The 24,105-nt window shown below is 43.6% G+C and overlaps 1 protein-coding gene across 2 annotated transcripts in view; it reads right to left on the bottom strand.

Moving 5' to 3' along the window:
• The window catches only part of UBE2O (ubiquitin conjugating enzyme E2 O), a 126,713-nt gene that overhangs the window by 33,417 nt on the left and 69,191 nt on the right, over nt 1-24,105 (bottom strand). For both annotated transcript variants that reach the window (XM_030208196.1, XM_030208195.1), the window contains 3 exons: nt 21,375-21,464; nt 14,863-15,520; nt 7,470-7,606 (listed from right to left, as the gene is read on the bottom strand). In XM_030208196.1, coding sequence (XP_030064056.1) covers nt 7,470-7,606; nt 14,863-15,520; nt 21,375-21,464 — 885 coding nt within the window. The remainder of the gene's footprint in view (nt 1-7,469; nt 7,607-14,862; nt 15,521-21,374; nt 21,465-24,105) is intronic.

The following is a 24,105-nucleotide window of genomic DNA, read 5'->3' as shown; positions in this document are numbered from 1 at the left end:
ATTAGTGGTTTTCTGATATTCTGTAATGTTTGCTTTATTGATCCAGCTTTTACCATGTTCTATACTATTCCAGTTTCTTTACTATTTTTCAGGTGCTGCATTAGCTCCATTTTCATACTGAAATCTCTCATACTCAGAGCAAATAAAAATGTATCTTTTATACATATTTCCTGTTGTTCTAGTCCCCCCCTTTTGACTGAAAGTGTTTTCAGTCTGTACATTTAAATGGTGTCTCTTCAGTGTCAGATCTCTCTGATAATGTCTATGTCATGGGGTCAAAACTCTGACACTCTTCTGGTAGGCTGCACACAGCTATCACCATAGCTATAATGTCTGCATAGGACTTTAACATGTCTACATGAAAGGTATATTGCTTTCTGTCTTGCGAGTCCACAGATCTACTATAATAATTTCCACTGCCAACGTTCTGAAGCTGACTCCGTGGCTTCACTGAAGTGAAGGGTTCGTAAGGTTCGTTAGGTTCGTCAGTCTGTCACCATCTCTCTGTCCCGCCCTCGCGTCAAAACGTGATGACGTCGAGGACGGAACAGTGAGAGGCAAGGCAACCAACGTGTTTCCCTACTCCTTTACCTGCCTGGGAATCAGCTATCAGTGCGCCGCTCCCTACCACTTTGGAGCAAGTGGCAGGGAGCGGCGCATCAAATGCCCTCGCCACCCGCAGATGCCAGTAGTAACGCTGTCCGGCCGCTGCTGCTTCTCCTGTTGAGCAGCAGTGGCCGCTACAAAAAGAAAAGAAGCGAAAAATGTTTTTAAAAACACAGCCCAAATCATTCGCAAATGCCCGAGTCTTAAAACGCAGTCTCTGCAGCTGCTCCTCCTCTCGCCTGTCACGTCACTGCGCGCCTCCGGGGTCTTACTCCAGAGACTGCGTTTTAAGACTCTGGCATTTCTGAATGATTTGGGCTGGGTTTAAAAACATTTATTGCCTCTTCTTTTTGAAGCTGCTGCTGCTCAACAGGAGAAGCAGCAGCGGTGTGACAGCGTTACCACTTGCAGCTGCGGGTGGAGAGGGGGGGGGGGAGGGGACAGGAGACAGGGAGGTGGGGAGGGGGTCCTGAGACCAGAGAGGTGGGGGTGGGGAGGGGGTCCACACACTCACTGTCTCTCACATACACTCTCTCACACACTCCATCTCTCTGTCACACACACAGTCACTCTGTCTCTCACACACTCACACAAACACACACGCTGTCTCTGTTTCTCGCTCATTCTCTCTATGACACACACACTCCATCTCTCACACATACACATTCCGAGGAAAACCTTGCTAGCGCCCGTTTCATGTGTGTCAGAAACAGGCCTTTTTTATTAGTATAACATAGTTTGTATCATTCAGGCACCTTAAAACCTTGTAAGGTCCTGCTCAATTAGCTTGAGATTTATTCTGACGGACTGGGACTAAAACAAGCACTTGCTGGCCCTCATAAAACTCTCTATTCTGGGCCTTACGATCATGCCAGGTCTTTTGCTTAATCTGGGCTGCCTACACGTTGTCTCTGACAAAGCCACAAGTTCAAGAAAACAGCAAGGCAAACGATCTGCAAACTCCAAGATGGAAGGACAAAAAAAGCAGATCAATCAAAGAAAATAGTTTATTGAATGACAACCAAATAAACAGTGTCAGTGTCAGGTTGATTTGTTTATTTGAAAGTCACAAGTTCTTCTAATCTTTGCTGCATATTATCTACATATTCAATTACAGAGGTGTCAGAGGTATAGGGCAAATATTTCTCCCAGTCATGGTCTCCTGGTTCTATGACAGTTTTTAACATGTGCTTTAAAGTACCATTAAATCTCTCCACCAACTATTTCAGGGCGAAATGGTGTGGTACATACAGATTTCACTCCACAGTGTACCCACAGATTCTGGATCGACTCAGACAACTGTGTCCCTTGGTCTGAAAGTATTTCTCGTGGGTAGCCTACCCAGGAAAATATTTCTAGCAGTGCAGTGGCAGTTTTCTCTGATTCTATGGAGGATAAGGCTACTGCTTCAGGATATCTGGTAGCAAAGTCCACCACTGTTAATATATATCTTTTCCCCAGTACAACTAGGGACAGCTAGAGGCCCCAATATATCCAGTTATTCTTTCAAAAGGGCTCACTGATAATGGGTAAAGGTTTCATGGGAGGTCGGGGGTGACCTTGGGTCTTATCCACTCTGGCATGCATCACAGGTTCGACAGGGTGGAGAAGGCATGGAATAGCCTCCCGGTGGAGGAGTCGAGGACTGTTCCAGAATTTAAAAAGGCATGGGATAAGCATGTGGGATCGCTTAGGAACAGGAAGAATTAGGGGTTACAGAGGATGGGCAGACTGGATGGGTCATATGGCCCTTATCTGCGGTCATGTTTCTATGACAATAGTCAGCTACGGCCAATAGAAGCTCTGGGTCAATCTAGTGCATGTGCAGGTCACCCTCTGATGTCCTGCTAGTGGAATACCATGTGCAATCTGTAGAAGTTCTCTGTATGCCCTTGACACTATAAACTGCTTGACTGCTGTCCAGGGCCTATTAAGATCAACAGGATCAGTCTCTGTACAACAAGTCCCCTTTCCACACGATATGATCTTTACCAGTCTCATTGATTAACTGACCAGCCCTCTGCCTCAAAGGCTTCCAAGGTCAGGGTCAGAGAACTGTGCTTCCTGAAAAGCATGTCTTTGTCCCATATCAGTATCCATATCTGTAAGTGTCTACTGGTGACTCTGACAAAGCAGGGTCAACAGTCTGATCAAGAGGTGTGTCAGTAAAGTCAGGCTGTCCCATATTCATGGCCCTGGTCACCTCAGGAACTGGAAGGCCTCCTCCTGTCGCTTGGTCAGCTGGTTCCATCTGGACTGGCTCAGGATCTAGAACTGGAGAGGTGATCTCTGCTGCTTCTGCTTGTTGGGCCGCTCAGGCCTGACTGCAGGTCACCATAGCAGAAATGCTGACTCTGCTATCAAGGGTAATGTTCATTGGACCCATGTCAGTCCCACTCAGCATTGGTACCGGCACATTTTTCATTATGCCTACTTCTCTGTATCCAGGCTTGGTACCCCAATCCAGGAATACTCGAACAACGGGTACAGTCTCTCTGGATTCATTGGCTAGTACTACCTCTGCAGTGCGCCCTGGTAGAATAGCATCTTCCGGCACTAGCTCTGGTCATAAATTCATGTTAGAACCAGTGTCCACAAGCCCAGCCACCTGGGTCTGGTTCACAGTTACTGGAGTGCTGTAGTGTTGTGGAAACCCATCTACTTCCTTGCTTGATGAATGGCCAGTATCGTTTTGTGGATCTCCTTTGCGGTACTGGAGCCATTTTCCATCTCCAGCTTCATTTTCTGCAGCTGGAATTCCAGCTCACGCTCCTCATGCTGCTGCTGGAATTCACACTCTCGCTTCTCCCGTTTCCATCGCCGCGGCTGGTCTAGCCGCTGTTGCTCTATCATGTAGATCTGCTGGATTTCAGCTGGCGTAGCACCTGGCCCTGCAAACACATGGGCCATTGTTCACAAGAAGTGTGGTCTCTCTTCAGGAGAACTCTGCGCAGGCCGTACTTGCAGCTCCTCCTCACTGAGGCCATCCGGTTGCTTGTGTTAGGTCAGGCATCTCCAATGTCTTCTGGCCGCTGCCATCAGTGCTAATACTACCAAAAAATCACTACCAAAAAAAAAATGAACAGGAAAGAGACCTTGTTACTGCTGTACTTGCTCACTGGGCTCTGTGTCTGGAGGTTACAGATTAAAAAAAAAACAATAAGACTGAACCACTCACTGGATGGTGACCATCACGCCACACATTGAGCCTGACTATCCCACAATGCTGCCACAAAAAAAAAAAGAAAAAAAGAAAAAGTCTACCACGAAACACCTAGCCACCCGCCTGCGGTTACCCCGCAGCCACAGAGGGTCTATTGCCAGAACAGCTCAGGTCCACCTGCACCTGTCGCTTGTACTGTACACTGGCACCCTCCTTCCAACTGGTTCACAACCACCTGTAGGTGAGTCTCCTCCTCCCAAATTATCCCCAGTGATTTCTAGGTTACTGGGGCCAAACTCCCTGTGGTCCCACAGTTCCCAGAAAGCACTCACAGACCACCAGGATTCTTTATCAGTCCAGACAGGCAGAACGAATGAACAAATGTGTTTATTCTCAGAACAGTGGACAAAATATGTGCAAACAGTAACAAGTAACTGAAAATGGATCAATTAGAAAACCAACTAAACATTTGAATACTTCCTAGAAAGAACCTGGGGAGATCAGGACATATACAGCTGTTCACCAGTTACAACTGCTTTTTACAGGGCTTCAGGAAAGAGCTCTCTCTCTTCTCCTGGGCTGAAACTGAAGCAACAACCAGCAACAACTGCTGGATAATTTCAAACTCCAGGCCAATCAGAGCCCAGTCAAGTTTCAAAAAGTATACTGCTGCTTGCTTCCTGCTTCTGTTAAAGAAAAAACATTCAGTTCCCCTTAACAGCTTTACAGCAAAGAAACACCACCTGCTGGCCAAATGGGAGAAACACTGCAGGACACAATTAAAACAGGAAAACAACACATTTTACAGGCTTAACCCATACTGTTTCTTCACAAGTATGTATAGCCAGTGTTAGTCCTTGTTTATGTGACCAGCTAGCTAATCAAGCCAAACCACCACGAGGGTGAAGGTACACAAATTCCTACGAAAAGTAGAATCTGAGGAAAGGGGGAATAGGCTCTTAAACAACACCAGTAGGCGATGTAGGTTAGGAACAATCTTTTTATTTAAATATACACTCGACTCAACACAGCTCTACAAACGCCTTCTTCAGGAGTCTTGTGATATATAGATATACGAATATTAAGCTCAAAAAGAAAGCAAGGCTTCTGCTACAATTGTAATCCACTGCCGATGCTGGAAAAACAGCTCAGCGTATTCAATTACACTTCACGCTGAGCTGTTTTTCCTGCATCAGACTAGGGTGGGCCAGGGAGGAAAGGAGGGAAGTCCAAAGGGAAGCAATCAGCTGTTGCTTGCTGCAGCGTCTTCACACAGAGGTGAGAGGCGCTGTGAGGGCCCGGCCCGGTGGCAGACGGAGGGGGGGGGGGGGGGCGGTGCGGAGGATGGCGGGGAGGCCGGGGCTGCGGGAAGCTGTCATTTCAATGCAGGGGAGAGTGGTAGCGATCTCGGGGGGGGGGGGGGGGGGGGCGGAGGTCCATAAAGGACACCCATAGGCACAGCTTGTCTTTTTTATATACCTATATATCTATATATAGTGAAGGACGTCCTTGGTATGCTTACAGCAGCCAGCATAACGCTTGGCTGCTCTGCGCATGCTCAACCGGCCGACTGTTTAACGATGGAAGAGAGAATGCAAGTGAGCTACAACGAGTAGCTCATTTGCATTCCTATTCCTTGATGCATGCCCGTTCCTTACCGATTCGCTAAGGGAAGGGCTTTAATGATTTTTTATTGCATCTTGCCATCAGTCAAGTCACCGAATACTAGATGACCAAAGGCCTGCTGATAAACAGGTGTGTTTCAGGGCAGATTGGAACTTCAGGTATGAAGGCTCTGAATGGAGAGGGATAGGGAGAGCATTCCATAGTGCTGGTGCAATACAAAATAGCTGCTTGGCGTGTACAGCCAAGATGGGAATTGAAGAGCAAGATTTATAGGCTGAGCATAGTGCTCTTGCCAGAATGTATGAAGTAATCAATGAGGAGAGGTTAAGACAGAGCAATAAAAGGAAGACTTATGGGTCAAGATTAATAATGGAATTCTATGTATAAGAGGGAGCCATTGTGGGCATATCAGGAGCGAAGTGACCCAGTTACATATCTAAAATTGTAGGCGATTTATTAAAACATTATACTGAAACAGGATATACAGAAATGAAATGTATTAGTGCACATAATTTGTGGCCAAACACCCAAGCTGTAAAAAAAATAAAAATAAAACTATATTATACACACACATGTATACATGAGCTTTCATACTGTGTCTGGGTTTGTTTGGGTTTTTTTTGCCAAATTGAAGGCTCAAACTATACAGCTGCTACAAACAAGCTTTTCCTTTTAGCACTTCTAGAGGCAGTCCGCTGCAGGCCCAAGTGTTTCAGGAACTGGGTGAAAGAAGGAAAAACACAACTACAAAGAGATAGCTTGGTATTGTGCTTTGATTCTAGCCTTGCTGAAATATTTACAAAATAAAGTACTAAACCACTGCAAAGTTGTTTACATCACTCTGAACATTATATAGAAAAATAATCAAATACCCCTTCTCTTTACAAAATGTGTTCTGGCAATTTGAGATCTACATTTTCTATGTATTCTACTGCCAGGGAATTGTGGCTAAGCTGAGTCCAGTGGAGGGGTTTGATCAATAAACTGTTTATAAGACAAGACTTTGCTAGTCCAGTGGCGTTCCTAGCCTGGATGGCACCCGGGGCGGATCGCCAATGCGCCCCCCCCCCCCCCGGTGCATGCCGCTGGGGGGGGGGGGGGGGGGTGCCGCGGCGCATGCCTGTCAGCTCCGAAAAGTTCGCTAACTTCGCTCGTTCGGTGCAGCTCCCTCTGCCCCGGAACAGGAAGTAACCTGTTCCGGGGCAGAGGGAGCTGCAGCGAACGAGCGAAGATAGGCGCGCGCCGCATCATCCTCCAGCGGCATGCACCCTGGGCAGACCGCCCCCACCGTCCCCCCCCCCCGGTACGCCACTGTGCTAGTCAAGTCTGAATGAAGGCCGCTCCAGAGCTAGCAATAAGATACTAGGAGCGAAGAAAGTATACAGTTGTTCTATTGGACTATATGAAAGACTGGACATTTTCAATCAGTGGAATTTTCAATCAGTGAAAAAGATAGCTATTGTGATAACAAGCTACATATATATTTAAAACACGTGTATGACTGAACGGCAAAATGAATGGTATGATTGAGCGAGTGCCGGGGTTTCAGGTTTATCAGGGTTGAAATGTGAGAAAGGAATACATGTAATAAATGTAAAATTACATCAAAATTGAACTAGGAGTACAGTTGTATGTGTTGATATCGAGGGTACTCCATTTGCAACTATTCATCCCCTATTGGTTGTGATTGTTAAGCAGCAACAAAACTAAGGGGCTCTTTTTACAAAGCTGTGCTACCAATTCAGGTGCGCTGACTGCAAAGAAGTCCATGGGAATAGAATGGGCTTCTTTGCATTCAGCATGCTGCTAATCAGTAGGACAGCTTTGTAACAGGGGCCCTAAATGTTACAAAATAATTAACCCCCCGCCTCAAAACCCAGGTGCTCAAGAATCCTAAGTTAGCACAGGATATTCTGGACCAGATCTCAAGAACCCCCAAACCTGGAGAGTTTTCAGAAGATCTTCTAAACCAGAGTTCTGTGTATTTTTCTCTATACTGAAAACAAATCTGTTTGAGTACGGTCTAGGTTGACCTCTGATACACAGTGCAACCTGCCACGCCAAGGGTTGTTACCATTCTGTCTTCAAATGTTTTGACCATGATGCCATCGGGTAGAGAAGTGGCCAGCAAAGCCATTTCTTTCCTGACAGTGCTGAAGAACTTCTTGGCTTCTGGAGGCTGAAATTCCATCTTCTTAAAGGCATGGCTCTCTAGAAGTCACAAAAAAAAAAAAAAATAAGGCTGAACACTAACTGGACAAGCATGTGAAAAACTTGCCGATACCTCACCAAACCTCAACATTTGAAAAGGAACATTTTCCCTTAAAATTCCTTAAATCAAAATGTTGTCATGTTATTTTCCATTGTTTGTCACTATTCAATAAGGTTTGGTTGGGTGCAGGGTCAGTCCATAGAATAAATTCAGACTAGCGAGTCCTTTCTACTCCCCATAATCTGGGTCCAAAATAGCAGCTGTGGTGCTCTGGACTTTCAGCCAGTCCCATGCTCATTTTCCTGACCACCCCAAAACTCTCCAGCACAGGTCAGTGGCAGAACTCCATCTACAGCTAGGACAAGTTTTTTTTTCTACAAATATTCAGAATTATATGCTCCCTTACTGCTTTTTTAAAAGAAAATTTTTATTGGAGGGGGAGGAGGCTATGTTGAGCAATAGCACTGATTCTCCTCAGGATCTGCTGGGGCCAGATTTGTGAGTCATGACAGTCTTGGGACAATGAGGTCAGTATCATCTCTAGGCAGCAAACAGATCTACAAACCAAATGTCTATTTTTTATGTTACTTTTAAAAATCAGAGTACTTGACATGGCCATGTTTTGTAAAAACCTCTTTTAAAGTCCATCAGAATTATTAGGCTGCGGGGGCTATAGAGTATATCAATTCAACACCCAACACTATTAAAATATCAATGGGCAGTGGAAGAGAAACAAATACATTTCCTCCTGTACTGTGCGAAATCCAAAAAAGCAGAAAATATGTACATTTCTCAAAGCAGACACTAATCCTTAACTATTTCATTTTTCCCCCTTTACTATCTTTTTAGTTTGGGCATTTTATTTTCCAGTGTTCTTGTGTTAATCTTCACAGTTATTTTCTAGTGTCTACTTCCATTTCTTCTCTTCAGTCTGACAATTATCTTGCCTTTCATTTTTTTTCTCTCTCCTGTACTTCTCCACTCAGGTTTCATCATTCATTCTTCCCTTCTTTCATTCTCCATTGCACTCACTCTTTCCCCAGCTCTTCGTCCACCTACTTCCTAGTCCATTTGCATCCTCTGCACTCATCTCCCAAACCCATATCCACATTCCACTGACCCATTTCCTTACCAGTTCTAGTTCCATCCCAACCACTCATCCCCTCCTGGCATCCAGCTCTTTTTTCTCTTAACCCTTAGCTTCCCATTCTTCCATTTCCATACTCTCACCACTTCGAATCGTCTTTCTTTACATTGCCTCTCAACCCTGTTCCAGTTCCTCCAGATCTTTCACACCATCTTTCCCCTTCAGATCTGCTCACAGAAACTGTTCCCCCTTCTTACTCTTTTCAGACACTTCCATTCATATCCTGCTATTTTTTCCTTCATAGCTATTTTTTTCCTTCATATTCCTTTATCCCATAAGGCTCTTCCTTTCTTTAGATCCCCCTACCCAGGGCTCTTCCCCCCCCCCCAAGATGGAATTTATGCCCCTTCATTACCCTGTCTCTTCACGCCATTCCTCCTCTCTCCTCCCAGGTATAGCAGGGCCTTGTGACTACCCCCACCTTTGCCCTCAAAAGCAGAAGTATTATTTACTCAATCATCCCCTCTCCTGTTGCCTACAGGGTCAAAACATGCAAGTGAAAGCCAACCTGTGATGTGGATATGGAGGGAGGGGGAGCAATCAGGATAGGTACTGCTCTTAGAAAAAGCACCTGATGCCCTTTGCTGCCTGGGGCAGCCCTATTTACAAGCCCCACCCTTGCCATTCTCCCTTATCTGGCCTAGTAGCTAGTGTCACTCTATCACAGCCCCCACTTACATTAGTTACTTCCATTGTATTGATATTATTCCAAAGTTTGCACATCATAGAAGTAGGAATACTGGTAAATTATGAATCGCAGGATTAACATGAGATACAGATGAACCCCATGGTCACTTCAAATGCAGCCAATTTATATATTGCTCATATGCACTGAAGGTCGATATCATTGCTATTCAACACAATTGTGGTTAATTTCATCTTTAAGCACATACCAACTGCTCTTCAAAACAGGTGATCTACTGCATTATTTGCTCTTGGGGATTATATTACATTATATTACAGACAAAAAGACAAACAAAGTGAGAATTGCCAAGCACCTCAGTTGTATCAGGACTAAAAAAAGTCAGCTCTTAACAGAACATTGGATGCAGTATCAACATTCTTTGGAAGATATTAAGTTTTTGGTACTTATCCAAATTAATTTATACAGAGGTGCAGGTGTTTTTCAGGTACTGTTTCTCGGGTACTGTTATGCAAGGAACAAAAATCTTTTTGGCATGGGATACCATAATACCAATTGGATTAAATAAAGAAGTGGAATGGCACGTGATGTAGGTAGGACTGTTTATTTTTGACATGTTGCATACGGCATCACTTATTGAATAAATCTTTTTTGTGGATAGTGTCAAATTGTGTGCTCTGAAAGGTAACAGCGGTGCATTTTTTGCACGTCAGCACGTTGAGCGCATGATATATAAAATGGCTTTTTACAGTTGCTGGATATCCATTGCTTGAGCCAAGCCAGGGATTCTGCCTTCCGATATGTAGCCTGTCTATAATATTATAAATGTTACTAATATGCTGAATGTTATAAGAAGTTATGTTGATGTACTGAAAGCGCATGGTTCGGGATAAGGTATCTTTCAAAAGATATCACCAAAGTGAGGTTGCAAAAGAGACCGTAGTAGATCAGGTGTCCTTAAATAAAAATAAAATCAGACAAAAGATTGCAAATTAATACTGTCAAGTACAAAGGATGATGTAAATAGAAACAAACATACTTTGAAATGTCTATAAGTGAATGCCAGAAGCCTAAGAAATAAGATGGGAGAGTTAGAATATATTGCACTAAATTAAAAATTAGATATAATAGGCATCTCTGAGACCTGGTGGAAGGAGGATAACCGGTGGGACACGTCATAACGGGGTACAAATTATATCGTAGTGGTGGAGGTGGATCGAATTGGTGGAGGGGCAGCATTGCGTATTAAGGAGAGCCTTGAATCAAATAGATTGAAAATTCCGCAGGAAACAAAACACTTCCTGGAATCACTGTGGATTGAAATTCCATGTGTAAAAGGGAAAAGGATAGTGATAGGAGTGTACTACTGTCCGCCTGGCCAGTATGAACAGACGGATGCAGAAATGTTAAGGAAATTAGGGACGCAAACAAACTGGGCAACAAAATAATAATGGGTGATTTCAATTACCCCAATATTAACATCGATGCACGCTAGGGAGGTAAAATTCTTTGATGAAATCAAGGACAGCTTTATGGAGCAGCTGGTACAGGAGCAGACGAAGAGAAGGAAAAATTCTAGACCTAGTCCTTAGTGGAGCGCATGATCTGGTGCGGGAGGTAATGGTGCCGGGGCCGCTTGATAACAGTGATCATAGTATGATCGGATTTGATATTAGCTTTGAAGTATACATAGGAAATCAAATACGTTAGTGTTTAACTTTTAAAAAAAAGAGACTATGATAAAATGAGAATGGTGGTGGTGGGGGGGGGGGGGGGGGGAACAAAAACTTAAGAGGAGCGACTGCAAGGGTCAAAAATTTAAATCAGGCGTGGATGCTGTTCAAAACACCATCCTGGAAGCCCAGGACAAATACATTCCACGTATTAAAAAAAGGAGGACGGAAGACCGAACGACAGCCGATGTGGTTAAAAACTGAGGCGAAGGAAGCTATTAGAGCTAAAAGAAAATCCTTGAGAAAATGGAAGAAGGAACAGACTGAAAATAATAAGGAACAGCATTAGGAATATCAAATCAAATGCAAAGCGCTGATAAGGAAGGCTAAGAGGGACTTCGAAAAAAAGAATGCGTTGGAGGCAAACACACATAGTAAAATTTTTATTTATCACATTTATACCCCACAATTTTCCCAGGAAGCCGGCAAAAGAAGCGGTTGGACCGCTAGATGACCAAGTAGTAAAAGGGGCGATCAGGGAAGACAAAGCCGTAGCGGAAAGAATAAATGAATTCTTTGCTTCGGTCTTCACTGAGGAAGATTTGGGTGGGATACTGGTGCCAAAAATGGTATTCGAAGCTCACGAGTTGGAGAAACTTAATTCTCTGTAAACCTGGAGGATGTAATGCGGCAGTTCTACAACCTGAAGAGTAGCAAATCTCCTGGACCGGATGGTACTCATCCCAGAGTACTGATAAAACTGAAAAATGAGCTTGCGGAGCTATTGTTAGTAATATGTAATTTATCCTTAAAATCGAGCGTGGTACCGGAAGATTGGAGGGTGGCCAATGTAACACCGAACTTTAAAAAAAGATTCCAGAGGAGATCCGGGAAATTATAGACCGGTGAGTCTGACGTTGGTGCTGGGCAAAATGGTAGAGACTATTGTAAAGAACAAAATTACAGAGCATATTCAAAAGCATGGATTAATGAGAGTCAACATGGATTTAGTGAAGGGAAATCTTGCCTCACCAATCTACATTTCTTTGAAGGAGTGAACAAACATGTGGATAAAGGTGAGCCGGATTTTCAGAAGGCGTCTGACAAAGTAGCTCATGAAAGACTCCAGAGGAAATTGGAGAGTCATGGGATAGGAGGTAGTATTCTATTGTGGATTAAAAACTGGTTAAAAGATAGAAAACAGAGAGTAGGGTTAAATGGTCAGTATTCTCAATGGAGAAGGATAGGTAGTGAGGTTCCCCAGGGGTCTGTGTTGGGACCGCTGCTTTTTAACATTTATAAATGACCTAGAGATGGAGTAACTAGTGAGGTAATTAAATTTGCTGATGACACAAAGTTATTCAAAGTCATTAAATCGCGGGAGGATTGTGAAAAATTACAAGAGGACCTTACGAGACTGGGCATCTAAATGGCAGATGACGTTTAATGTGAGCAAGTGCAAAGTGATGCATATGGGAAAGAGGAACCCGAACTATAGCTACATCATGCAAGGTTCCACGATAGGAGTCACGGACCAAGAAAGGGATCTAGGTGTCGTCGTTGATGATACGTTGAAACCTTCTGCTCAGTGTGCTGCTGCAGCTAAAAAAAACAAATAGAATGTTAGGTATTAGGAAAGGAAAACAAAAATGAGGATGTTATAACGCCTTTGTATTGCTCCGTGGTGCGACTGCACCTCGAATATTGTGTTCAATTCTGGTCGCCGCATCTCAAAAAAGATATAGTGGAATTATAAAGATAGAGTGGAATTATAAAAGGTGCAGAGAAGGGTGACGAAAATGATAAAGGGGATGGGACGACTTCCCTATGAGGAAAGGCTAAAGCAGCTAGGGCTCTTCAGCTTGGAGAAAAGGCGGCTGAGAGGAGATATGATAGAGGTCTATAAAATGAGTGGAATTGAACGGGTACATGTGAAGCGTCTGTTTATGCTTTCCAAAAATACTAGGACTAGGGGGCATGCGATGAAGCTACAATGTAGTAAATTTAAAACAAATCAGAGAAAATTTTTCTTCACTCAAAGTGTAAGTAAACTCTGGAATTCGTTGCCTGAGAATGTGGTAAAGGCGGTTAGCTTAGCGGAGTTTTAAAAAGGTTTGGACGGCTTCCTAAAGGAAAAGTCCATAGGCCATTATTAAATGGACTTGGGGAAAATCCACTATTTCTGGGATAAGCAGTATAAAATGTTTTGTACTTTTTTGGGATCTTGCCAGGTACTTGTGACCTGGATTGGCCACTGTTGGAAACAGGATGCTGGGCTTGATGGACCTTTGGTCTTTCCCAGTATGGTAATACTTATGTAAACTCAGATCTGTCAGGGAGCGCTATTAGGAACTAATTTTTATTCACTGGGGTGCACTGTTGACACTCTGGTAAAGCACTGGCATTGTTAGCCTAATCCGATTTCTAAGTTCGTTGGATGGAGCCATCCCTTATGACATTTGAAAAGCCAGGTCATTTGAGAAGTATGGCATGTTATGCTGGGCATATTTAATAGGGAATACTGATGTGCTGTGATAGTTCCCTATATAAAAAAAGTCTAATGCTGCTACGTGAGGTGATTGTAAGCTGAAAACATTCATTCATAATTAATTACATTTTATTATTATATGTTATCCTCTGTGCTTTTTGTTGAGTAATAAGAACAGGCCAAGCCTGCAATGTATCGAGAAGGGCTCCTATGTACTCCAAGCACTAAAACAGGAGAAGGTAGGACTTGGGGTAGCGTATCACAAACCGTCTCTTACTCCCTCCTGTGATATGCTCTTCACTAGCCAATCGTCCAGATAGGGAAAGTGTCTGCACAAACATGCTGCAACTACCGCTAGACACTTGGTGAATACATAAGGAAGCACCTGGAATAGAATCCCTTTCCCTCTTCCCCTGGTGGTATGGGTTTGACTGCACTGGCCTGTAGAAGGGCAGATATTTCCTCTACAAGCACTGATGAACTCAGTGGGCAATATGGTGGCCTTTGACGCCAATGCAGGTGTAACCGAGACGGACTAGTTGAAGAACCTACCAGTCAGAGGAAAAAAATGTATCTTCCCCTCTACCAGTAGGCCATCCAGAATAGTTACTTGGGACAGCCCACAGTAGCGAAACTCTAGCCACAGTCGGTGTGATTGACTTACTCTACACGTTTGTGTCTACTATCATTTAGAAGTTTAAGCCAAGTATTTGTTCACTTTTCTGGATCCATGAATTGTTATTCCTGTGACGTTTTTAGCAATAAACAGTAAAAGCGACAAGGGTTTTTTATACCGATGAAGAAATTGGACCCATGGTATTTCCTCCATATCCTGTATCAAAAAAATATATAGGGTGCAGGTTTGGGTACAGAGGCTTTTCCCCTCTCTCATTAATTTTCTCTTTGCACCTCACAGGAATATAGTGCAATACTAAATACTTTGCAATTTATATAAAGAGACGTTTATTTGGGGTTATATATTGAGAGATTCTCTTATCCTTTTTGTTGATTAACATCCCTGCTAACATACACAGGAAGCATACAAAATGCTTTGTATTATGAGTTCACACCTGATTCTATCTTATAAACTTCAGAGAAACAGTCATTTAAGATTACTACACTGGACTGTCCCAGTCAAGTTCATCTTCACTGCACATAGGATGCTTCCCTGCTGGAAGCCATTTAGGATTAACAGCTTGCTTCCAACACAGACTACACATCTCATGCCAAGATAACAAAACTGAAATAAAAACCTGTAAAAAAAAGAATGCAATTTTCTAGCTCAATCTACTACTGACACTTACCTGGGGATGATTCAAGCACAGAGAAAACTTCACCCTTGGCACTGGTGAATGTGACGCCTGGTTTGCCACCACTCTGCTGACAAAGCACTGGTGTGTCACTGGGCCACTCGGACCTCACTGGTGTCTGCACTTCAGCTTTTTCTTCCTTCTTTTCCATATCTGGCACAGACTCCATCTTTTCCTCTTCTACAATGGCCACATTGTCCAGTGTCTTCTTCAGGTTCTCTTGAAGCTTCTTAATGTCATCCAGAAACCTCTTTTCCTTTGTGGGCTTCTCAGGCTCAACAGTTGGGGAGGTAGGGGATCCTGTCAATAGTTGTTCCACTGTCATGTTTTTCAGGCTTTCCAGGATCTTAATGGCCTCCTTTAAGTCTCTAACACTCTTTGAAACACCCTTCACAGCTTTCTCCACTGTCAGGCCAGGGACACTGGTCATTGCTGCAGCACCCTGGAGCTGCTCTTCCTCCACCTTTTTTGCTTCTTCAGTAATGGCCTCATCGGGTAAAGTGTCTATCTTTGGAACGTCATCCTCAGGCAACCCATTGTCTGTTTCCCAACTCTCACTTTCGTCTTCCCACTCAGAGGAAGCACCACTGGAGCTGCCATCTACAGAATCATAGTCAGATATTTCGATCTCAGATTCCACATTGTACAAGTACTAAAAGAAAGAAAGAAGAAAAAAAAAAAAAAGGACAAAAGCAAGGCAGTTACAGAAGGGCAAGTGTGGAGTTTAAGCACTAACCATAGTTGACTGAGACCTTAGCTACTACTGAGAATATTGAACAGGTGCATTAGTTCAGTTTTCACAACTGATGACTAAGAAAATAAATGGTCATTATGTACAGAATAGTTACTTTTCAATAGGTTTCTGGGTCCAACCTTACAAAAAATTAATTTCCTACACCATTTGAGGTTTGTTTTCTTTTTGTGATCTTTAATCCTATAAGTGGATAATTGAACAGCTTTACCATTTGATTGCTGGCACTTGTTACAAACACACAGTACACAAAAATTGCCAGGAAGCACAGCCCACTGGCAAGCTTCATGGCCCTAGAAAGTACAATAGTGGTCCAGTAATACAGTAGATAGATGGCAGAAAGACTGACTCATCTAGTTTCTATATTATTTTTGTCCATACTGTTAAGAATGTATCCATTTTAGTACGACTACTGTTATGAAAGATGGAATATAAAGTGAGAAATCAAAATCAGAGCATAAACTAAGCTGTGCCTCTACAATCCACTCTCTTGGAAAGAAAAACTCATACAGTGCAGTCCCAGCACCTTTCACTTCCTAGATTTAACTACTAGGGTTAGTAAATCTAAGCAGCTACCAATATTTGTGTGGCTGATGCTACATCAGAACTCCTACAACCCTGCAGCCTTTCCAGATGGTATCCCAACACCACCAGTTTGCTTGACAAGGAGATCCTACCAGACAACCCCTGGTAATGTGAGTGCCTGCATCATCACTAGGATTTCTGCTTACTGAGCTAGCAGTCTGCCAGACTGACCTAATGGTATGGTTGTATGTATTTGTGCTAGAATTCTACTATTCCATTCTGTCACTGTAGACCTGTCCATTGGGTTGCCTGCATTTTCTATTAGGACTTAATATTTCATATTATCCACTTAGCCTTTCATTCTAGCAGACTCTAACCCTGCTGTTGAAGTGATCAAGTAGAGCCCAAGATCAGACTTCAACAGCACATGTTTGAATGCTCCAGTTGATTGACTCATGACAGTAACACAGGTGAAGCTGAAGACAGCAAAAAGATTACACTTACATAGTAACATAGTAGATGACAGCAGAGAAAGACCTGTACGGTCCATCCAGTCTGCCCAAGATAAACTCATATGTGCTACTTTATACACTGGTGGAAATAAGTATTTGATCCCTTGCTGATTTTGTAAGTTTGCCCACTGACAAAGACATGAGCAGCCCATAATTGAAGGGTAGGTTATTGGTAACAGTGAGAGATAGCACATCACAAATTAAATCCGGAAAATCACATTGTGGAAAGTATATGAATTTATTTGCATTCTGCAGAGGGAAATAAGTATTTAATCCCTCTGGCAAACAAGACCTAATACTTGGTGGCAAAACCCTTGTTGGCAAGCACAGCGGTCAGACGTCTTCTGTAGTTGATGATGAGGTTTGCACACATGTCAGGAGGAATTTTGGTCCACTCCTCTTTGCAGATCATCTCTAAATCATTAAGAGTTCTGGGCTGTCGCTTGGCAACTCGCAGCTTCAGCTCCCTCCATAAGTTTTCAATGGGATTAAGGTCTGGTGACTGGCTAGGCCACTCCATGACCCTAATGTGCTTCTTCCTGAGCCACTCCTTTGTTGCCTTGGCTGTATGTTTTGGGTCATTGTCGTGCTGGAAGACCCAGCCACGACCCATTTTTAAGGCCCTGGCGGAGGGAAGGAGGTTGTCACTCAGAATTGTACGGTACATGGCCCCATCCATTCTCCTATTGATGCGGTGAAGTAGTCCTGTGCCCTTAGCAGAGAAACACCCCCAAAACATAACATTTCCACCTCCATGCTTGACAGTGGGGACGGTGTTCTTTGGGTCATAGGCAGCATTTCTCTTCCTCCAAACACGGCGAGTTGAGTTCATGCCAAAGAGCTCAATTTTTGTCTCATCTGACCACAGCACCTTCTCCCAATCACTCTCGGCATCATCCAGGTGTTCACTGGCAAACTTCAGACGGGCTGTCACATGTGCCTTCCGGAGCAGGGGGACCTTGCGGGCACTGCAGGATTGCAATCCGTTATGTCGTAATGTGTTACCAATGGTTTTCGTGGTGACAGTGGTCCCAGCTGCCTTGAGATCATTGACAAGTTCCCCCCTTGTAGTTGTAGGCTGATTTCTAACCTTCCTCATGATCAAGGATACCCCACGAGGTGAGATTTTGCGTGGAGCCCCAGATCTTTGTCGATTGACAGTCATTTTGTACTTCTTCCATTTTCTTACTATGGCACCAACAGTTGTCTCCTTCTCGCCCAGCGTCTTACTGATGGTTTTGTAGCCCATTCCAGCCTTGTGCAGGTGTATGATCTTGTCCCTGACATCCTTAGACAGCTCCTTGCTCTTGGCCATTTTGTAGAGGTTAGAGTCTGACTGATTCACTGAGTCTGTGGACAGGTGTCTTTCATACAGGTGACCATTGCCGACAGCTGTCTGTCATGCAGGTAACGAGTTGATTTGGAGCATCTACCTGGTCTGTAGGGGCCAGATCTCTTACTGGTTGGTGGGGGATCAAATACTTATTTCCCTCTGCAGAATGCAAATAAATTCATATACTTTCCACAATGTGATTTTCCGGATTTAATTTGTGATGTGCTATCTCTCACTGTTACCAATAACCTACCCTTCAATTATGGGCTGCTCATGTCTTTGTCAGTGGGCAAACTTACAAAATCAGCAAGGGATCAAATACTTATTTCCACCACTGTATGTATACCTGACCTTGATTTCTATCTGCCATTTTCAGGGCACAAACAGTAGAAGTCTGCCCAGCAGTAGCCCCGCCTCCCACCACCGGTGCTGCCACTCAATCTCTGCTATGCTTCTGAGGATCCATTCCTTCTGAACAGGATTCCTTTATGTTTATCCCACGCATTTTTGAATTCCGTTACCGTTTTCATCTCCACCACCTCCCGTGGGAGGGCATTCCAAGTATCCACCACTCTCTCTGTGAAAAAATACTTCCTGACATTTTTCTTGAGACTGCCCCCCCTTCAACCTCATTTCATGTCCTCTTGCTCTATCAACATCCCATCTCCAGAAAAGGTTTGTTTTCAGATTAATACCTTTCAAATATCTGAACGTCTGTATCATATCACCCCTGTTTCTTCTTTCCTCCAGGGTATACATGTTCAGGTCAGCAAGTCTCTCCTCATACGTCTTGTAACGCAAATCCCATACCACTTTTGTAGCTTTTCTTTGCACCGCTTCAATTCTTTTTACATCCTTAGCAAGATACGCCCTCCAAAACTAAACACAATACTCCAAGTGGGGCCTCACCAACGACTTGCATAGGGCCATCAACAGCTCCTTTCTTCTGCTGATCACACCTCTCTCTATACAGCCAAGCAACCTTCTGGCTACGGCCACCGCCTTGTCACACTGTTTTGTCGCCTTCAGATTCTCAGATAGTTATCACTCAAAGATCCCTCTCCCTGTACATACCAGACTCTCACTGCCTAACACATACGTCTCCCGTGGATTTCTACTCCCTAAGTGCATCATTTGTGGGTTTAAACAGATGGCTGAACCGTTGGAACTGTAAAATGCTATTGTAGATACTATTGTATTTTGCCAGCCTACCCAGTCAACTGAATCGGGATTCTAAGAGTGCTGCAATCAAACAGAAGTAGTCAACAGTATCATAACGATTTTCAATTCTAACTGAATCCATTCCTTGCAGCAGGCATGGAACTCAACACCAATGCAATAGCTCCTCTGTGTATTGATAACTGTTGTTACAGAAGACAGTACAAACATCAGGCTGATAAAATCTGGGGTTTTTATTTAATTAAGTCCAACTATAGGATAGCCGGAACTGTTTGTAAAAAGTGTAGCTACCAAAAATCTTTCAAAACATCCAGAAGAAATGTTGGTATAATAGCACCTGATACTTCAACATTTACATATCCAAAACTCAGTGAGACCATAGTTATAACTACCTATCCAACACTCAGTTCCAGAGTGGGTAGCTGCTGAATAAGACTTTGCAGCATCCATGGAATCAGAGAAATGGGGTTTATCCTCAATGAAACAAATCAGGATACAAGAGAGCGAATTGAATGCATCTTTTGTGCAAGTCAGCGCATATGGCTGCATAGGCTCTCTGCATGAAGAAGAGAAATCAAGATTGGCTTATTTTCATACATTAGTGGGCCACAGGATCTGCGCTGCCCCAGCCAATGGGCCTGCTCAGTGCATAGTGTTTCTGCCATTGATTGAAGCTGGAGGGAGTTGACCAGCCAGGATTCAAAATACCCTCACAGTTTGGCCTCTATAATAGATTCTAGCAGTCCCACCAGGCATATTGGGTTCTACAATGGACTCTGGCAGTCCCACCAGGCATAGATTTCCCCATCGGGATCGTTTTTTGATGGCATCCATTTTCTTTTTGCTTGATTTGAGTTTTGTCTGCTGCTCCACATTAGATAGTTAACTGGTTCGTGCTGTCTTCTAAGTCGGACACCCTTTGGCACTGTGTCAAGAATTTTCCTTTCAAAGATTCCAGGCGCCCATCCATGATGTCTAATTTGTCAGTGATATTTTGTAAACGTTTATCCAGAGAAGACTATGGCATGCTTCACCCAAGTGGAACTCCCCAATGACAGCACTGCATGCTCTCCACCCGCCATCTTGGATTTATTCTGGCGAGGTTTCTCCTCCTTTTTATGCGATTTTGAAGACAGCCACCAAAAGAGGCTCTAATTGCCAACACCAAGCAGCATTGATTCTAGGTATTTAGAGCCATAACAATCAGCCCAGAGGGTGAGTTTTTAAAATATGAGGCCTGGGAGCTCATCTCACTTGTGCCTGCTTTTCAGCATAGCATAACGTGACCACCCCAGTAGGTCAGTATTAAAGAGGCTTAAAATATGGATGCCTATTTTTTTTTCTCAGCAGGGGTATCAACGCTTGATGCATTCTGCTGGCACCTCCAGTTCAGGAACTGCATTGGTTTGCCTGCCACCATCTGCTGGAGACAGAGAAATACTGAGCACTTCAAACTACAAAGATCCCTTAAGGGGCACAGCCTACAAGTTTTTAGTCTCTTCATCTGCTAGTTGGTGGACATAACCCACAGGTCCTGGACTAGTCTGGATGCTAAGGAAGTGGCACTTGCCCACTTAAACACTGCATTTGAAGTGGCATCAATATATGATGGTGTTACAAGTACAGGATAGAATGCATTGACAGGGCTTTGTGCCAGTATCCCAAACAGCCGTCCCACCTACTCAATTTTTCTCCATTTGACTGAACAACACTTGTGTAAGAATCCCAGTTCAACTTGCAGATTATGAAGACTGCATCAGTGGGGGGGGGGGGGGGGGGGGGGGGGGATTTTATAATTTATTGAAATCCAAATCAAGAACAAAGTTAATAAATGCAACTCATCTTCCTTATTTTAAGCACATTCTACCAGTTTGTTAAAGTCAGTTCTATGTGGTCCTTTTACCCTCAACTTTGCTACGCTTTGTCTCCCTCATGTTGAAAAACATGCACCACCAGGATATACACTGTACTATTAATAGCTGTCAAAGCATTCCTGCATTATTGTCCTATCCCTCTTCTGAAGCCTCTGGCATCTTCACACTGCCATTATCTAATGTTTCAGCAAAATAAAATTTTCTAGCATTCAGAAAGTCCTCAGAGATGCTCACATTATAACACAGTAGATAATGGCACATCAAAACCAATTGGGTTCCAACTACTCTGCCTGGTATTTCTGGTCACCAATAGCAAGACCACAGCATCTTACCTGAGGTAGTACGATAGTCCTGGAATTATCAGCCCAAACTACTTCCACCTTACTGTCAACATCCACACGTGCCACCTGTCCAACCAGCGGCTGTAAAAAAAAAAAAAAAAAAAAAACAGCCAACAGTAGGTTCAGTTGCTGAAGTTTATGCTCTGCTAAGGATCGAGACGGTAACACTGCAACTTTTTATATATACCTTCTGTGTAACCTGTTAACACTGGCAAATCATCTACCTTGCATTTCTTCATGTGCTAACAGCTTACCACATGTTATGATCACAGTTCTATAGCATACGTGATGTTCAGAAATCTGAAAGCAGAGATTTCTTCTATGTACATTAAAGCTATTAGCCTAGAAACGATTGGATCTGAAGCTGTGATATGGGCAGCAATCCCTTTCATTTACTGGCTCATACATGGGACAAAGATATGGTCATCAGCCCAAATCCCATCCACCATAACCCTGAAATGGATTCCCCAAGCCTGAGCAACTTGGCACGACACTATAAAAATGTAGCCCAAACTCAATTTGGGGCACAGAGGCACTGATCAGAAGGATTTCAAAGGGAAAGATTAATAAGATGTCTAGAACTAGGTGCTATATAGGGTGAGATTTGATATACAGAAGTTGGAAAGAAGTGGAGGCATATTTGGTGTACTGTACAAAATGAGCTATATGGGGGGGGGGGGGGGGGGGCTTTGAAAATGTACAAAAGTGAAAGTACAAAAGTCAGTTCTTGGATAGTAAACTGAAGGTGGCTTTAAATAAGCCTTGTGAGTTCTTCACTTGGGTGCAGAAGTTGAGAGGAAAGCCACAAGCACCCTTGGATTCTGGGATGGATCCAGGGCAAATTAGCAGAAGGCATCAGACCTGCCAAGGTCAGGAAGGGATAAAAGTTTTAGATCTTCAGGCTGCATTCGATACTGTGGATTATGAAAATCATCTGCATCAACTGGAAGCACTAAGAATGGTAGAAGCTACCTTGCTATAGTTTAGAAGACTAAGCAAGTGCAATGGGGGAGTGCTCTCTCTCTGGTTTGGCCAGTAAAATGTGGAGCATTATGGGGATCTAGTTTAGTCCCCATGCTGTTTAACATCTATATGCCATGTACCTTTAGCTAGATTGCCTGAAGAGCTTAGATTTCTTATTAAAATGTATGCAGATGATATCTGAAGGATTTGAGAAATAGGGGCAGGGGAGATGAGGTGATGTGGCAGAGAACTCCAGATTAACCTTGTGAACCTTTTAATGGAGGTACGCGGCCACAGTATGGGCAGAAAGTAAAAAAAAGGGTGGTTGGAAGGGGAGGTACTTTGAGGAGGGAGTTCAGTGTGGCAGAGATGGCGAGGATTAGATGCAAGAGTTTCTCAAACGGATAAAGTAGTCTTGTTTGGCATGTGCAAAAGCAGACAGGAAGGAGGTCAGCAAGAATTTGAATGAAATCCGTTTGGCTGTGGAATCTTAGCCAAAAGCGCTCAGCAGAGCAGGTAAAGGAAAGGAGGTAGTGAATTCTGCAGATCAGCCAAGGCTAGAGTTTCGTATACCTTACAGAATAGAGAATGGGAAAAGCTAAAAAGTGTCCAGAATAGAAGAAAGAATAGTATTTACCACAGTTGTAACAGTGCTCCACTGGTTATTGTCCTTCCACCAGGTCTCCAAGATATAATCTTATATCTGCCTCTTCATTTAGTGCTATATACTCAACTCTCCCATCTTCTTGCATTTGTATATGTGCACTGCTCACACTACCTTAAAGCTGTTAAATTTCTGATCTTTGATTACTACTGGTCTTGGTAGAAATTAGATATTTATCTGTGGTTTTCCTACTTACTTTAAAAGTTATTTTGTACTAGCCTTCCTGCCACTCCCCTCCCTTTTCTCTAAGGCAGTCACCTAGTCTAGGAGGCAGGGTTTTGTTGCAAAGCAGAGGTGCACTAAGATGTCTTAATACCTTGGAGATTTGGTTTCAAGGCCAACATATTCTACACATTTTTGGTAGGCCTTTTTAATTCTATCCACACGTACAAAAAGCTGCTACAGTTGAAGTATGGCTAAGAAACATTGTGCCCTCAAAGCTGCAGCTCTCATTACAGCTTCTACCTCTGTCCAGACTGAATGCTTGGTCCAAGGAGAGGGTCTGGTTCATGTGCTAACTGTATGCACGTTGAATCCCTCATGAAAGAAGTACAAGAATTAAGAAAGAAGGTGGCAAGATTAAGACAACCAGAAATCCATCGAGGCAACGGGGATCGCCAGCAAATATAAAGGAGATGTGCAGAAAAAGGACAGCTGGGACACAAAGCCCCAGATCCTGCAAAAATCATCCCCCCCCACCCAAACACACCTTCTGTTGAACTGAAGAACTGGTTTGCAGCCCTAGAAGTAGAAGAGATGAAACAACGATCAAAAATCCCAAAGCTGCTGGATCAGTGGCCAATAAGTGAAAGACAGTGGTGGTTGGTGATTCTTTTTTGAGGGGTACAGAGGCTGCAATTCTCACAAACCCTCCCACCTCCCCTTTGGAGTTGCTTTTCTTTCATCTTTTGGATTCAACTGAGGAGCGTGTCCGCGCGGCGAGCGGGAAAACATATGCGCGCATGCACAATGGGATTGTCTCGTGCGACGGAACGCTCTGGAAGACACTTAAGATTTTGCTAGAAAATCCTCCGGGCTGACGTGACGTCACCCACATGTGAGAATATGCAGCCTGCTGTCCTCAGAGAATACCTG

This window comes from Microcaecilia unicolor, chromosome 6 (genome assembly GCF_901765095.1).
Source record: "Microcaecilia unicolor chromosome 6, aMicUni1.1, whole genome shotgun sequence".
Taxonomy (NCBI): domain Eukaryota; kingdom Metazoa; phylum Chordata; class Amphibia; order Gymnophiona; family Siphonopidae; genus Microcaecilia; species Microcaecilia unicolor.
Note: the sequence above shows the minus strand (reverse complement) of the source record. Positions and strands in the feature narration are given on the sequence as shown.